Below are 18,227 nucleotides of genomic sequence, written 5' to 3' on the forward strand. Positions count from 1 at the left end.
ATCACAAGAGTTTATTAAAGTTCCTTTAAAGTGTTATCTTTTCCAGAGCAGAGGAAAGGTGCGATGTTTCCCATACAAAAAGATAAAAAAACTGTACAGACTTTGATATTGTTTTAAGACTGACATCTATCGAAGGTCAAGCAAGGCTCAATGGGGGGCCGTTAACACATCTTGAATAGAACCTCAGCTGTCAGGCTAGGTGTCTCAAGGTGTTGGAATGTTATTGTTCTGAGCTTGACACCTTTGAAAGGTCAAGCAAAGATCAATGGGGGTGGGTCGTTCACACATTCTGTATAGAACCTTGACTGGCAGACACAGTGTCGTGGGGAAAAACTACAGAAGCTTGTTTTGTGTACAAATTATTACATGTAATTAATTTTAAAAGTACTAAGAAAAATATTATTTTTAAGTAATTTAAGTTACATTATTACCATTACATCCTAGTTAACGGTGTAACATGTTAGTAGGTAATTGCACCTGCAGTAAGAATAATTTTCTCATGACTCACCGGTAAGTGAGGATAGCTAGGAACATCCTGCGGTGAGCCGGATCCAGCTGGTCCAGGACGTCATAGGACCACGCGGCGAGCTTCTTGTGGCAGCGCTGACACTCCAGGTACTCTGTTGCCAGAAAATACCAGCCGTGTAAATTCAGCACCCGCCTCACTGTCTTGTAGAGCCCACATGATGTCAGTCGCCGACCAGACCGTCTGCAGTCTGGCGAGCTGCAGATCAGCTTGTAGGACCACATTCTGTAGGGCATCCACAAACACAGCGGCCAGGTGAAGAACACGTCCGGCGATGCTGGAGGCTGATGATACTGCAGACGAGGCTGGGGAGGGTACCACCACATCTGCAGGTTATCTGTCAGCGCTGCCCTTCCACCCTGGCGTCGGAAGAGGGAGCGGCCGATCCACTCGTGTTGTTCTTTTGGAAGGGAGTGCTTCCAGGCCTCAGGGAGAACAACCTATAGGAACACAAAAATATGTCATGTATGAATAAAAACAAAATGAGTAAATTAATAATAATATATATATATATATATATATATATATATATATATATATATATATATATATATATGTGCAAACTTCTGGTGTGAAAACTGTACCTCAGAAGCCGCTGACACCAGCCTTTGAGCGGCTCTTTGCTCCAAGCGAGGTGAGCGGATCGGCGCTGAAGGTGGTGGTGCTGGTGTAAGTACTGTGAAGAACACATCATTTTAATTTTGTAATTAGTACTAATGATTTAATAATTTGAAGACATTTATGGTTACATAACAATACCATATGATGTTAGGAAATGTATTAGTGATCACATAAGATCAGGTGAGCATGCTTTTTCTACACACAAAAGAAAACAAAACACTCACACTGTGGCTCCACCTCCATGGCTGAAGCCAGCAGATCTTCATCTGTTGGCTCTGAGGGCAGAAAAATTACAATGTTATTCATAATTCCATTAGAACGTGCATAGAATTACACCACTTATAGATCTAAAAACTCACTGTGTGCTGTGGCTGGCTGGGAATGGGAGCTTTGGGTGGGAGGAGGAGAAGTCAGGCGTGAAGGGTGCGGGACAGCAGGCTGGGATGCAGAGGATGACTTTTTTTCCCTTTGCTGGTCCCTCAGCAAGATGTACTTTTTCAGGGCGTCCATCTTGCTGCCTGTATTGGTGCCCTTGTGCCGGATGAACTCCACATAACTACATAAGAAACACAATAGTTTACATGATAAGAGTAAAATAAATACAAAACAGCAATACAATAACAAGCAAGCAGAAGCACATATTACCTTTTCCTCTCCCTGTCCTTAGCCTCATAGAGCTCCTTGTAGGTGCTCTTCTTGTGGACCCCAAAGCCCACCAGACAGTCACCCTCACAGCCAGGTAACGTGCCCTCTCTCTGGACTTTCTCTACGGTGGCTGCCTGCTTAGAAGGCCTAAGCACCAGCTCTCCAGCCTCCACACGCAGGTTGGGTGTGCTTTCCATTCTGCAACAGTAAAGCAATGCAAACAATGAAAACCCCCACTGAAAACCCCCATACACAATAAATATTCATGGAAAATTTTAAATCAGTGGCATTAGTACTAATTTTTTTCTTTTTAGTTATATATTTTTATAATTTTAAACGAATTTCGTTTTCTTTTTCCATAGTTGTTGATTATTCGGATCATAAAACTGACATAAAGTGAGTAAAGGGTCAAACGAACGCTCATCAGAAGAAGTCTGCATACATTATATTTTTGAGAGAAAAAAAAGTGGATTTACTGGCGTCGATGAAAATCATGAATGAAACTGTACATTTTATACAGAATTATATGTTTTACGTCAGCTGCTTATGAACTGCTCGATATATTAGCCCATTGTTTTTCTCACGCCACTTCTGCATGCATTGCACATAGTTAAAAGAAAGAAAACCTGCACTTTACTGGGTGTCGATGAAAATCATGAATGAAACTGTACTTTTTATACAGAATTATAAGGTTTAGGCGGGTCAAACGTCATTCCAACGTAACGACTCGGCATCACCCCAATTTTTTTTCACCCGCCTCTTCTGCATGCAGTACACTTTGATAAAAGGCTTATTATGTGCCTCTTTTAAAAATACAATACAGATAAAACAAGAGAAAGGGAAAGAAATATGCTTACTTACGTGCTCAACGAAAAAATACAGGGTAGAAAAACCCACAAAAAAAGAGAGCAAAAAGGCTAAAAAATGATCCGTGTGCAGAAAATTGCAGCGTTTTTAAAAAAACGTTTGTGTTAAATATTGTTTTAAATGGAGTAAAACAGCAAAAGATGGTTATTTCCGGTTATTTCGGGGCAATTCGTGATTCAGACAGAGTGAATCGAGTGAATGACGTCGGAGTCGACGTTGGCGCCGGCGACGAGGCCTCGGCCAATAGGAGCCGAGGCAGGGCTCCCGGCCAATGGGAGGAACCGCCTAGGGGAGGAACGAACGTCTCTGAAACATCACAAACTGCCATATGTAGCTGCCTGGTTTAAGAAAGATTGGACTCTTTGACTGATGATTCCCACCCTTTATTCGAATGTCCGTCATCACAGATAAAGGCACCGTCGAACAACGTCTCTGGAACGAACGTCTCTGAAACATCACAAACTGCCATATACTTAGCAAATATTGCTAATATGAATAATTGATGTGAGTAAGTGAGTGAGTGAGGTTGCAATTGGCATTGCACTTGAGATTGACATATATACATATATATATATTGTACAACTGGGCATGCGCAAAGGCGCTACTGGGCATGCGCAAAAACAGAGAAAAATGCGCGGTGGGGATGCTAAAGCTTCGCCATCGTTCTTCTCTGTTTTCGCGCATGCGCATTAGTGCCTTCGCGCATGCCCAGTCGCACAAACGCGGTACAAACGAGACACCATCAAAGCGTAGGATCGAATCCCGACCGAAGCACAAATATTAAACATTATATTACACACTATTATATTCATATTATGCCTATTTCATGTGTATACATAAAAGTAACATGCCGTGCGTTATTTGTTTCACCTTTTTCTGCATAGATATTAAAATCTGTTGTGTTAAACATTATATTGTATTTATATTGTTTATGTTAAATAATATACTGTATTCATATTGTTTCCCCTTTTTATATTGTTTCACCCTTTTCTGCATAGATATATTGTATTTATATTGTTTCACCTTTTTCTGCATATATATAAAAATTTGTTATGTTAAACATTATATTACATTTATATTATGTCAATAATTTTATTTCAATGTATAAATAAAAGTTACATGCCGTGTATTATTCGTTTCACCTTTTTCTTCAGTAAAAAAAATATCAATTAAATATCAGTAGTTGTTGTTGTTGTTGTAGTTGTTGTTGATGATGATGATGTATAGATGCAGAAAACACCAAACACAGCAGCAGTAGACTACAGTGTGAAATAGATTATTTATTTCAAACTACAATACAATAAAACATGATGATTTTGATGATGATGATGATGATAATAATAATACAAATAGAGCATCAGAGCAGACACATGGCATAAATGTTCTGGGGCGAGATGCAGAACAGTGGTATTGATGCAGAACAGTGGCACAAGGCTTCATTCCTCTTATTTTAAACCACATCAATCACAGCAGACAGACGCATAGTATAAGGGCTCATTACAGACATGCATGGATAAATAATGCAGCAGCATACAGTGTGAAGTACCAACGCGGCGGCAACAGAGCCAGTGGCAACTGGACGTAACTCCAAAGACAGTGACCACATTATTGAACATACCCACATGTCCAAAAGGCCTATATAACTTGTCAGCGCATAAAATCAGAACAGCACAAATGCATGACAATGTGTTATACAGGTGTGAATGTGTTATACAGGTGTGAATGGGACAGACAATGTTTTCTTTTCTTTTTCTTAAGCCATATGATAGGCAGCATACACACACAGTATAGGCCTATATAACTTGTCAGTGCAAAGAATCAGAATAGTACAAAGGCATGGCAATGTTATACAGGTGTGAATGGGATACACAATGTTTTTTTTGCTGTAGAAAAGTTGTGGCAGGTGTGGACCGGTGTTTGTAGGAAGCCTCCACACCGCGGCAAGGTCCCGGTCCTTGTGGAGGGTAAAGTCAATGTCTTTAAAAAACAAACAAACAAACACTGAAACAACTATATACACCTGCCCCAGCGAGAATGCGAAATCAGTCCGGGGCTCGACCCTGGTCCTTCATCTCCCTCAGCCAGTCCTCCACACTCTTACCCGCTGCGGCGGCAGAGCAAAAATGTACATTGCCGTAGCGGGTGTGTCCGGTCTCCCTCCGCTTTGGCTGGCCGCATCTCCTGCACTTTTGTTCTTGTGGCACGCCGGCCCGGGCAGCGACGACTGTTCCTGCCGCTGCCCTCTGCTCAGCCCTCTTCCTCCTCAGCCATTCAGTTTTGTACGCAGAGCGAGGCTGAGGAGGGGGAGCAGGAGGTGGTGCAGGCAGCCGAGGGCCGGCGTGATGTGCGGCGGCCAGCGGCAGAGGGAGGACGTGTGGGGCTGGCGTTGTCCGAGGGAGCGTTGGGATGGGGAGCACCCTCACACTCTGCTGGGGCAGTGAGAGGTCCAGAAAGAGAGGCTGTGTTGCCGGAAAAGGTCCTGTTGCAGCTGCAGCAGCCGGTGGTATGGCCAGGACAACAGCTGAGGGGGCAGGCGGTAAAGGCGCCAGTGGGCGCACTGGCGCTGGCAGAACAGGCACCGGTGCTGCCACGGCCGGTGCTGCTGCCAGAGGTCCCGCCGCCCTTGGCGCTGCTGTCCTCGCCTGGCCTGTTGCTGCTGCCGGAGAACGATCCACCGCTGTTGCTGGGCACGGCGCCGAACCCGCTGCCGCTGCCGCTGGTGGTCGTCCCTCTGCTGCAACGCCTGAAGCTAGCACAGTCCTCTCCTTCTCCCGCTGCATCCTGGTGAACCTGAAAACGGATTTCAACGTAGTGTTTTAGTTACATGTACAATTTTGAGAGCATGCCATTCAAGCATGTCATTACCATAACATCAAAAGCATCAAACATACCACAGCGAGAGGGTCCTGGCGTTCAGCTCAAAGAGCTGTATGGGCGCCCGAGCCATCAGCCTCTGGTGGCCCAGCACAAGGTCCCGGATGTGCTGGTACCGAAGCAGTATGCTGTCCCACCGCGACCTCCGGGCACCGCGCGCACGGCTGCCCGAGGGGATCAAGCGGCAGAGCTGGGTGCATACTGCCTCTACCAGCCGGCTTGCGCTGGGACTGCTGGCAGGTCCAGAGGTCTCTCCGACCAGGCAGCTGTGGACAATGGACAAAAACAATGACAGATATGAGCATGATAATGGGCAACATTACATAAAGCAGCTTGTTTGTACACCAGGGAAATGTATGATGGAAGCGTAGCCTTACCGTCTCAAGCTTTCCACACCAGGTATACTGGGGCGGCTTGGCTTGGCTGCCATGAAGCGCCCCTGAGCTGGCCTGTCCCTGTAGCGGGGAGGGTAAACCACTCGGGCCCTGTCGTACGGTGACAGGGCCTCGTAGAGCCTGATAAGCTCGTCTACCCTCCCCTCTGACAAGGCCGGGTCGTGACGCAACCCCACCAAGGCCGTGGCCAACTGGACCACGGCCAGGTACCCCGGCTGGTCATCCGGTCCTCTGTAGTCCTGCAGACACACAAGAAGAGATGGAAAACAATAAGTCAGGTGGATGGAACAGAGCGAGCGCAGTTTTTGGTGATGCGAGATGCACTGCAGTCGCAGACCACAAAGAGGTGGCGTGCTTACCTCAGCAGCCTGCTGAGGCTCTGGCGAGGACCGGCCGGGGGAGTGGGGTGCGGGCTCGGGGGCACCGGTCGGACTGGATGGCTCGGGCGCGGGTGCGTCAGCCGGTCGCCCTGACCGCGGGTCCGTCTGAGGAGCTGGGAACTCGCCAGGCACGTGCAGGGTGAGGTCCTCCACCTCCTGCGGGCCGTCGGCGAGCTCGTCATCCTCGACGAGTTGGGGAACGTCCCCCCCCGCGTCCGGAATGTCAGGGTCCAAGCTGACGTCCTGCAGCACTCTGCCCGTCTGGGAGTACAGGTACTCGATGCCGATGAGTTCCCCTGAAGTACAACAACACAAATCGCATCAGTCAGTCTGGTACAAATATCATTCAGTGTGGACACGTGTAAGCGCGGTGGCTTGAGTGTTCTTACCCGTGTACTCCCTGGGCTTGGTGTAATCCTTGACCACACTCGTGCCAAGCACCCTTTGGCTGAGCTGGTCAAGGGAGTGCTGCAGGGGGCCATTGTAGGAGCGGAGCAGCGGCCGTCCCTCCTGTGCCACGGACGCCGCCCTGTCGGCGTTCCACCGCGTCAACCCCTCCAGGAGAAATGCCTGGAAGTGCCAGGGATTGGCACTTTCTCCTGAGGAGGAACACAGATCTGTTTAGCAGTTTATTCAGTGCACACAATGTGAATGACAGCGAGTCGATGACAGTGAAAGATTGACATGACAGTGAAGCATGTGAAACATACCTGGAATGAAGCGGTTGAGATGCAGGTGGAACGACTCCAGGGACGTGGAGCCTCGTGCACAACGGTACACCGGCAGGCTGATCCCCCCCTTGGTCACCCTGCCGGTCTCAGTGTACAGCTCCACGCCCGGCGGGTCCTGGATGCAATGGAGGTGGCGCCGCTGCTCCGTCCAGATCTTCTGGATGCGGTCTTGGTCCAGCAGGGAAATCCCCATGGTGTCTCGTCCGTTGGCACCGCCGAAGGTTTCCAGGAGGTCACCGATCAGCCGCTCCGTCTCCGCCGCTCCACGCGTGCGGCGACGGCAATGGAGAGCCATATTCTTGCGGCTGACGTGCCTCCACACTCCGGCGTCGGACGAGAAGGTCATCCCCTGCGCCTCAAGCATCCTCTTCTTCGCCTTGAGCAACCGGGCTGCGTCCTCTGGGTCCCACAGGAAGATGCACGAAGACAGCTGCTGCAGGAAGGGTTTATACAGCTGGTGGCTCTCGGTGGTGACACCTGTTATGGAAAAATGCATGTTACATCAAGTTATGGAACCATGATGTCTCTTACTGTGATGCTGTTTGTTTAATTATTGTTTTTGCCACAACGCACCTGACGCGAACCGCCGCATCAGGTGCCAGATGTCCAGCCGGACCACCAGCTTGTCCCACTTCCCGAACATGTCAGCTGTCTTGGATCCCCCGTGGGACGAACAACAGTCCCGGTCGACGTAGAGGAGCTGAGGCGGCTCCACCCCAGCGTCCCGATACCGCCGCATTAACCCCGCAGCCATGGACAACAGGCCGGCACCCTCGGCGTCCGTGAGCACGGACATGAGCACCTGTCCGTGCTCGTTGCCGACGTTCGTTGCCCACGCTGCGGTCTGGGCGGCAGCACCGGCGAGCTTCCGGGTCACCTGTTTGAAAGAATAAAGCATCTCAGTAAGGCTGCACGCACATAGCCAGAGCGTGATACTCCGCACCACATTTATATACATATATATTTATACATACATAGCACCACATTTACCTTCTTGGTCGAATCCATCTTCAAGACCGTTCCGAAGACGGAGGTGACCCGGGCCTTCACGTCCTCCAGGCGGGAGAGGATGTCGTGGCAGTACACCATTAACAGCCACGCGTACTGGGGCACGGGTGGCGGTTTTGGTGGTGGGGTGCACATGCGCACGACACCTCGCGACGTGAAGGGCTCCATGACGCTGAGGTAGTGTATGGACCGCCGCATCCAGGCCTCTGTGTGTGCCTCACAGAGTTTTTTGTACAGCTGCGTGGCGCTGTTCCCCCGAGTACGCTCACGCAGCTGGATGATTACCCGCCGGTCGCAGGCGAGCCTACAGAGAGGAGCACATCATGTGTTACAGAAGAGCCACACACAGACACACTGTGACAGTGTTCAGACAGGTACTTACTTGTAGGTGAGGATTGCCGGCAAGAGGGCGCAACACACAGACACACTGTGACAGTGGTCAGACAGCTACTTACTTGTAGGTGAGGATTGCCGGGAAGAGGGCGCCACAAACAGACATACTGTGACAGTGTTCAGACAGCTACTTACTTGTAGGTGAGGATTGCCGGGAAGAGGGCGCGATGCCCCTCTCCCAGCTGACCCACGACCTCCTGCGACCAGGCAGCTACCTTCCTCTTACACCGACGGCACTCCAGGTACTCGGTGGCCATCAAGTACCAGCCGTCGATGTCCAGGACCCTCCGGATGGTCCTGTAGAGCCCACACTTGGTGAGGGCCCTATTACAGCATGTCGGCCGGACGCCCCACAGACGCAGGGGCGTCCAGAGGAACAGCCGACACGCGAAGAAGGCAGCTGGTGAGGCGGATGGCTGAGTGTAACTCGGCCGGGGCTGAGGGGGGTCCCACCACAGCTTGAGGTCTGTGGTGAGTTTGGTCCTCCCCTCGCTGTCTGTCTTGAACAGCTCCCGGCCGATCCACTCCTGCTCTTCCACGGTGAGAGCTGTCCGCCAGCTCTCAGGCAACCGGGACTGTGAGGGAAAAAAACAACACAAACAAACACACTGTAAGGAGGCTGAGAGGAGGTGCTGCATGCAGTTTGACAGTCAACTTCACTGAGTTGTGCCGTCCATGAGTACGGGCACGGTGTGTGTGTGTGTGTGTGTGTGTGTGTGTGTCTGTGTTTGTGTTTGTACCTCAGCCGAAGCAGGAGTGGGCGTTGCGGGCTGCTCCACTTTCCTCTCCTTCCTCTTCCTCTTCTCCGGCGCTGGTGCCAGGGTGGCCTCCCCAGATGGCGTCTCCTCCACGGAGACGCGACGGGGCTCCTCCCTGGTCAACGCCGGAGCCCGAGCCGGAACCGCGAGCGTAGGTGGAGCAGCCGCAACTCGAGGTGGTGGCGGTGGGGGAGGGATGGAGGACAACGCCGGAGGAGGTGGAGATGGAGGCCTCACCACCAGCGGGAGAGTCTGAAGGACCTGTACGTGAGCTTCAGACACATTCACACACAACAAAATGGCATCAGCACAATGATAGTCATGGGGCAACACACAGGCAGGCAAGACTAAGTGAGTCTGAGTGTTAATGACGTGCAGCATGCCAGTGATTAGATGACGTGCAGAATGCAAGTAATTAGATGACGTACAGCATGCCAGTGATGGGGCAGATGGTTTAGTGCTACAAGGTGAATGTCAAGAGATGCAGCAGGGCCAAGGGAAGTAGACATGTGAAGGTGGTTAAGCAAATCTACATTGCCACTACGTTCTACACATCTACCACCGACAAAGACGGCTACATTACCTGCCAAACCTACCTTTGGTCTTCAAGCATCAGCTGTAGAGACCAGTAAATGAAACCATTACAGTTAATACAAAAATACCGCCAGAAGAATATATATTGAGGGCAAATGTTACAGTGTGACGTGTCCAGTGTGGTGCCAGTTACCCGTTTCTAAGTCAGTGGCCATCTGGACCAGATCCTCGTCCGTCACCTCTGTGGGGGGGGGGGGCGGCGGCGGAACCGAGGGGCACTGGTCTCTGACGGATGTAGACACCGCTGTGGGGTGGGAGGGCAATGGTTAGTTAATCCTGTACACTGAACCACTGTTGTGTTAAAGAGAAAGAAAGAGATCTACCTGGAACTGCAGGCCGTGCTGGTGTGGTCATCAGCTTCCTGACCTTGGCCTGCAGCTCACCTGGGGCCATTGGACGCCTTCCCAGTAGGGCCGAGAACATGGGAGCGATCGGCTTGCGCGGCGGCAGCGCGGTGGAAGCAGCGGCCTTGCTGGGGCCACTGCTGGTGGTGGGGGTGCTGCTGCTGCTGCTGCTGCTGCTGCTGGTGGGAGGTGGGGGGGTAGCAGCCACCTCTGCCGACCGCTCCTTGTCTCGGCCCAGGATGTACTTCCTGGCGGCGTCCATCGAGGTCCCAGGCTGCGGTGTCTTCCGCCGTAGCCACTTGACAAAGCTGCAAGACAATGATCAAAGATTAACACGCATATCAACAAGTCACAGCACCCTGTCGACAGTTCACTGCCCTTCACCACAACAGGACTTACTTCTGGTGCTGCTTCTCCTTGGAGTCGTACAGGTCCTTCAGGGTGGCCTCCTTGTAGTCCCCAAAGCCAACAAGCGCCTCGCCCTCACACCCGGGCTGAGTGGCGCGAGCCCGGGCCTCCTCGTGCACCCGGTGGTAACGCAGCTGCTCAGCAAAAGCAGGGTGGGCGCACGAGTACCGGGCGAGTGCGTCCTTGTTGGCCATAAGGGGGCTGTCGGAGGCACTTTTCTCCCGCTCCCGCTGGTGGCTGGCAACCAACTGCGTGGTGTAGCCCACGTCGTTCTCCAGGAGCCAACGGAAAGTTTGACCCTGGTACTTGCCAAACTGGATGCTGTGGCATCTCTGCACAGAACAGTAATGCCATGTGTCTGCTCTGATGCTTAAAGGGGTGGTAAAACACGATTTCACTTTTCTAACTGTGAAATGTTGCTGTTTGAGCATAAACAACATCTGCAAAGTTACAATGCTCAAAGTTCAAAGCAAAGGGAGTTATTTGCTTTTAAAGAAAAGGACTACAACAAACGGCTGGTAGGGACTACACGACATTCCTCCCAGGTTAGTGACATCAGCAACCCTAAAATGTACATAAACCCCGCCCCCGGGACACGCAGTCCATGTTGAGAAGAGGAAAAGTTGTTTTATAAGAAGAACATTTGTGAGTCAGCTCAAACTTTAGCATCCTTCTTTTCACATGCAATAAAAAGTCACTCTGTGTGCATCTCACAACAGTTCCTATAGGAGCGATTTATAGATTATCATGACAGAATTATGCTAATTGAAGATAGTTAACTCCACATCAGAAACATAAATTCATCAACTAACCATTCAGAGACGTCCTGTTGCATTCTACATGTTGTCACTTCTTCTTGAGTCTCTCCATCTTTGTCTGACTCTGTTTTATACCCCCCTGGTTTTTTTAAATTGTAAACATGGTTACTCACAGCTGATGTAGCCAGCGCATTTATTTATTAATTTCGAACGGTAAACAGTCAGATTCACCAGAACTCCTTTACTAGGTGTCCTCTGTCACTTTTTAACGGACATCCTGCAGCCAGAATCGAGTACTCACCCAGACCATGGTATAATAGAATGCTAATGCATAATTTAAATACATAAAAAAGCTCCACAAATAAAATAAATGGGCAAGACAATTAGCATGATCTTCATGAAGACAAATAAATGTTCTATAAATGTCATTAAGGACTGTTAACATGGCCTTTGTGAAGGCAGATTAACATTCTAAAATAAAGAACAGTCTTTTATGACTGTTTAATGACCCTCATGGGAGAAAATAAGTGTTCTAAAATAAAGAACAAGCATTTAAGACTATTAACATGGCCTTAACTGTGGGATCCCTATATACCCTTTGTTTAATTAAAATCTGTACAAGTACAACAAATATGTATAAATGTAATAATACATACGTACATATATTAATTATATATATAGGTCAGACATGGCCTATTTTAACAGAGAAGCATTCTGAAATAAAGAAGGACTGTTTCGTGGTTTTTATGAGGGCAAATAAATGTGCAAAAGTAAAAAACTATAATTTAGGGAAATTTACATGACTCATGAAGGCAGGTAAACCCTAAATTAGGTTTTGATATATATTAACATGGCATTTATTGAGGGCACATAAATGTTCTCAAATAAAAGAACAATCGTTAAATGTTCTAAAATAAATAATCATTATTAAGGACAATTTATATGACCGTTATGAAGGCAGATAAACCTTTTGAAATAAAGAACAATCACTTTGGAATAATTACATGCTCTTTATTAAATGCAATTAAATATTCCTTAATAATAAGAAACAGGACATTTACAATATTTACACAAATAACTATTTACAGTGAAGCATTTCTCCTCTCCTGCAGCCACTCTTCTACAGTCTTTCCCTCTGCTGTGGCACAGAAGAAGAAGCTGCCCACCCTGGTGTGCCCAAACTCTTTTTTTCTGGGCTGCCCACATCGACTGCATGTGTAATCTTTTCTTTCACGTTGCTGTGGAGGGGGCAGCCCTTGCTTCTGGGCTAAAAACTCTTCTGCCTTTCTCTTCCTCCACAAAGTTGTTCTGCTCAAAGATGGAGCAGAGAGTGACGCCGGCAGTGGAGCAGAGAGCGATGCTACCGGTGGAGCAGAGAGTGACGCCGGCGGTGGAGCAGAGAGAGATGCTACCGGTGGAGCAGAGAGTGACGCCAGCGGTGGAGCAGAGAGCGATGCTACCGGTGGAGCAGAGAGTGACGCCGGCGGTGGAGCAGAGAGCGATGCTACCGGTGGAGCAGAGAGTGACGCCGGCGGTGGAGCAGAGAGAGACGCTGGCGGTGGAGCAGACAGGGCGGGTGCTGATGCGGGGGGAGGATGTCGCTGATTGAGTGCTGATTGAGGTGCAGCGGGCACTGACGTCTTCTGTTTGGCTACAGGAAGAAGGGTGTTAGACACCATGCGGATCTGAGGCAAGGGCACACTCAGAGCCAGCACGTCTGCTTCCAGCTTCTTCCAGTAGTTGTTGTACCTGTTTAAAATGGCACAATTAATAGGATGAACAGAATATGAGAATTGTAAAATTCCTTTTATAGCTGGCTTTAAAAAGAAACTACTTACCAGACAGAAAGCGTCCGCTGATTGACCTCAAACAGCTGAATCCTTGCCCGTCCCCTCAGTGCTGGGCAGTTCCCCACCAGCCTCCGTATGGCCTGGTAGTCGTGTAGAACGGCAGCCCAGCGGTTCAATGAAACTCCCCACTTCACCTTCCCCGCTGGATGAATGGAGGAAAGCTCCAGACATACTGCCTCTACAATTCGACTAATATTGGGCCATTGCGCAGGGCCCGACCCCTGCCCCAGCACACACCTGTAAAATAAAATAGGGAATTATAAAGCATATAGTCATTTACATTATTAAAGCTCTGTGTGCAAATATTTAACTTACCGCTTCAGGCTCTCCTTTCCATGACAGGTGGAGGTTTTGGAGTGGGTGGCCTTAAACCTGCCTTGTAAGAGTCTCCCCTTGTGTCTCGTCGGATAGGAAACACCTTTTTTGTCACTGTCCGGCAGTCTGTCCCACAGCCGAACAATGTCAGTGGCTTCCCTATCTGAGACACAAGGCTTTTCTCTCAGCTCGACGAGGTACCTGGCCAGGTCCACCACTCTGTCAAAACCTGGTGTCCCGTCTGGTCCTCTGCACACCTAACAAGAAGAAAGAAGAAATTAGTGGATGGATAAAAAAAGTCCTCCATATGATGGCATGGCAAGGGATGCCTGCATGCATACATACATCTTCTTGGGGCTCAGGAGGCAGGTCCTGGGAGGACTGAGAGGGTGAGGCTGAATCCTGAGACAAGCGTACAGCTTCCTGGGTGGACACTAAGGAAAGAGGGGAGATGGTGTGGTCCTGCTCCTCTGCCTCATCCCCAAATCCCTCATCTTCTGCCTCCCCTAGGTCATCTGGGATTCTATCTGGGGCATCTGGGTCCCGCCCAAAGTCCTCCCTGAACTCCCAGGACTGCTGCGAGCACAGGTACTCCACCCCGATGAGCTCGCCTGACAAAACAAAATTAAATTGAAAACAAGGTTTTAAAACCGACACCTGTGCATTACAAAGAAAACAACAAAGCATGGCATTATAGACACATACCCGTGTACTGTCCTGGCTTTGAATGGTCTTGTACAAGACTACAGCCAAGAAGACGCTGACTGAGCTCATTGAGGCTGTGCTGGAGCGAGGCACTGTAGCAGCGCAGGGACGACGGGCCCTCATCCATTACGGTAGCAGCAGCAGCAGCAGCAGCGCGGTCCTCGTTCCACCGCTCCAAACCCTCAAGCAGATAAGCCTGGAAATTTTCCAGGTTAGCGCTCGTTCCTGATAAAAAAAAAAGGAAACATTAACACTAATTTATAATTACAAAAGAGATAAAAACAGACAATCACAAAAAAAAACATTGAGGTGGATGTGTGTAATCTCACCGGGTATGAAGCGGTTGAGGTGGTTGTGGAAGGACTCCAGGGAAGTGAAACCCCTAGCGCAGCGGTAGACAGGAAGTGTGAGCCCTCCCCTTGTCATACTTCCTGTCTGGGTGTACAGCTGCACACCAGGGGGGTCCTGGATGCAGGGAAGATGGCGTCTTTGCGTGTCCCATATGACGTCCATCCTCTCCTGGTCCACCAAGGGGATGCCCATGGTTTCCCTGGCGTCCTTGAAGGCCTCCAGCAACGTACAGATTAGCTGCTCTGTCTCCTCCACGCCACGTGTGCAGCGTCGACAGTGCAGCGCCAACTGTCTGGAGGTGAGCCTGCTGGTTAGCTGGTCATCAGTGAGGCCTCTGATGCCATGCTGTTGCTCTAGCTCCCTCATTTTGGCCTCCCTCAGCAGAGCCACATCTCCCTCGTCCCAGACGAAAATGCAGGCAGAGAGCTTCGCCATGAACAGACCGTAGAGCGGGTGGCTGTCAGTGTGCAGACCAGCGGCGAAGCGCCGCATGAAGTGCCACACATCGAGACGTACCACCACATCACTCCAGCCGCTGAACATGGCACCTGCTCTGGATGTGCCCACAGAAGAGCAGCAGTCTCTGTCCACATAAAGGAGCGTGGGGGGAGCGACACCAGCCGCCTCGTACCTCTTCACCAGGCCTGTGGTCATGGGCAGCAGTCCCTGACCCTCGTGTGAGGTGAGCACAGACATGAGGACCTGTCCGTGCTCATTGCCCACATTGGTGACCCAGGCTGCGGTCCCAGCTGCAGCTCCTGCCAGTTTTTTGGCCACCTGTTGTTGGAAAACAGAAAATTCAGTACAGATAACCTACGAATTTTTTATCTACACCTGTATATACACATTTGGGCCTTTGAAACTAATATTTGATTAATATGTTACCTTTTTTGTGGAGGCCATCTTCAGGATGGACCCAAAGACAGAGGTGACCCTGGCTTTGAGCTCACCATACCGGGACCGGATATCCTCTGCGTGGACAGAGAGGAGCCACTTGGCGGTTGGTACAGGCGGCTTGGGTGGTGGAGGTGAGATGGGCTGTGTGGTGGTGCCATGGAACCGGTGACACACAGAGAGATATTGCAGGGACCTCTCCATCCATTCCTCACTATGCTGTTCACACAGCTTGTGATACAGCATAGAGACGCTGTTGCCGAGAGATCGCTCCCTCATCAACTTTGCCACATGCATATCACAAGAGTTTATTAAAGTTCCTTTAAAGTGTTATCTTTTCCAGAGCAGAGGAAAGGTGCGATGTTTCCCATACAAAAAGATAAAAAAACTGTACAGACTTTGATATTGTTTTAAGACTGACATCTATCGAAGGTCAAGCAAGGCTCAATGGGGGGCCGTTAACACATCTTGAATAGAACCTCAGCTGTCAGGCTAGGTGTCTCAAGGTGTTGGAATGTTATTGTTCTGAGCTTGACACCTTTGAAAGGTCAAGCAAAGATCAATGGGGGTGGGTCGTTCACACATTCTGTATAGAACCTTGACTGGCAGACACAGTGTCGTGGGGAAAAACTACAGAAGCTTGTTTTGTGTACAAATTATTACATGTAATTAATTTTAAAAGTACTAAGAAAAATATTATTTTTAAGTAATTTAAGTTACATTATTACCATTACATCCTAGTTAACGGTGTAACATGTTAGTAGGTAATTGCACCTGCAGTAAGAATAATTTTCTCATGACTCACCGGTAAGTGAGGATAGCTGGGAACATCCTGCGGTGAGCCGGATCCAGCTGGTCCAGGACGTCATAGGACCACGCGGCGAGCTTCTTGTGGCAGCGCTGACACTCCAGGTACTCTGTTGCCAGAAAATACCAGCCGTGTAAATTCAGCACCCGCCTCACTGTCTTGTAGAGCCCACATGATGTCAGTCGCCGACCAGACCGTCTGCAGTCTGGCGAGCTGCAGATCAGCTTGTAGGACCACATTCTGTAGGGCATCCACAAACACAGCGGCCAGGTGAAGAACACGTCCGGCGATGCTGGAGGCTGATGATACTGCAGACGAGGCTGGGGAGGGTACCACCACATCTGCAGGTTATCTGTCAGCGCTGCCCTTCCACCCTGGCGTCGGAAGAGGGAGCGGCCGATCCACTCGTGTTGTTCTTTTGGAAGGGAGTGCTTCCAGGCCTCAGGGAGAACAACCTATAGGAACACAAAAATATGTCATGTATGAATAAAAACAAAATGAGTAAATTAATAATAATATATATATATATATATATATATATATATATATATATATATATATATATGTGCAAACTTCTGGTGTGAAAACTGTACCTCAGAAGCCGCTGACACCAGCCTTTGAGCGGCTCTTTGCTCCAAGCGAGGTGAGCGGATCGGCGCTGAAGGTGGTGGTGCTGGTGTAAGTACTGTGAAGAACACATCATTTTAATTTTGTAATTAGTACTAATGATTTAATAATTTGAAGACATTTATGGTTACATAACAATACCATATGATGTTAGGAAATGTATTAGTGATCACATAAGATCAGGTGAGCATGCTTTTTCTACACACAAAAGAAAACAAAACACTCACACTGTGGCTCCACCTCCATGGCTGAAGCCAGCAGATCTTCATCTGTTGGCTCTGAGGGCAGAAAAATTACAATGTTATTCATAATTCCATTAGAACGTGCATAGAATTACACCACTTATAGATCTAAAAACTCACTGTGTGCTGTGGCTGGCTGGGAATGGGAGCTTTGGGTGGGAGGAGGAGAAGTCAGGCGTGAAGGGTGCGGGACAGCAGGCTGGGATGCAGAGGATGACTTTTTTTCCCTTTGCTGGTCCCTCAGCAAGATGTACTTTTTCAGGGCGTCCATCTTGCTGCCTGTATTGGTGCCCTTGTGCCGGATGAACTCCACATAACTACATAAGAAACACAATAGTTTACATGATAAGAGTAAAATAAATACAAAACAGCAATACAATAACAAGCAAGCAGAAGCACATATTACCTTTTCCTCTCCCTGTCCTTAGCCTCATAGAGCTCCTTGTAGGTGCTCTTCTTGTGGACCCCAAAGCCCACCAGACAGTCACCCTCACAGCCAGGTAACGTGCCCTCTCTCTGGACTTTCTCTACGGTGGCTGCCTGCTTAGAAGGCCTAAGCACCAGCTCTCCAGCCTCCACACGCAGGTTGGGTGTGCTTTCCATTCTGCAACAGTAAAGCAATGCAAACAATGAAAACCCCCACTGAAAACCCCCATACACAATAAATATTCATGGAAAATTTTAAATCAGTGGCATTAGTACTAATTTTTTTCTTTTTAGTTATATATTTTTATAATTTTAAACGAATTTCGTTTTCTTTTTCCATAGTTGTTGATTATTCGGATCATAAAACTGACATAAAGTGAGTAAAGGGTCAAACGAACGCTCATCAGAAGAAGTCTGCATACATTATATTTTTGAGAGAAAAAAAAGTGGATTTACTGGCGTCGATGAAAATCATGAATGAAACTGTACATTTTATACAGAATTATATGTTTTACGTCAGCTGCTTATGAACTGCTCGATATATTAGCCCATTGTTTTTCTCACGCCACTTCTGCATGCATTGCACATAGTTAAAAGAAAGAAAACCTGCACTTTACTGGGTGTCGATGAAAATCATGAATGAAACTGTACTTTTTATACAGAATTATAAGGTTTAGGCGGGTCAAACGTCATTCCAACGTAACGAC

The 18,227-nt window shown here is 48.7% G+C and overlaps 1 protein-coding gene across 1 annotated transcript; it reads right to left on the bottom strand.

Annotated features, from left to right (window-relative positions):
• Window positions 1-12,292: 12,292 nt before the first annotated feature.
• On the bottom strand, window positions 12,293-15,714 carry LOC143720382 (uncharacterized). Its single transcript, XM_077209868.1, has 7 exons — window positions 15,409-15,714; window positions 14,502-15,300; window positions 14,173-14,397; window positions 13,813-14,078; window positions 13,468-13,724; window positions 13,141-13,389; window positions 12,293-13,051 (listed from the first exon to the last, which is right to left on the bottom strand). The coding sequence occupies exons 1-7, from the start codon at window positions 15,712-15,714 to the stop codon at window positions 12,385-12,387; spliced, it is 2,769 nt and encodes a 922-aa protein (XP_077065983.1). The 3' UTR covers window positions 12,293-12,384.
• Between the last annotated feature and the right edge of the window lie 2,513 nt (window positions 15,715-18,227).

This window comes from Siphateles boraxobius, unplaced genomic scaffold, assembly GCF_051911475.1.
Source record: "Siphateles boraxobius isolate OS27281-9 unplaced genomic scaffold, OSU_SipBor_1 64, whole genome shotgun sequence".
NCBI classification, from domain to species: Eukaryota; Metazoa; Chordata; class Actinopteri; order Cypriniformes; family Leuciscidae; genus Siphateles; species Siphateles boraxobius.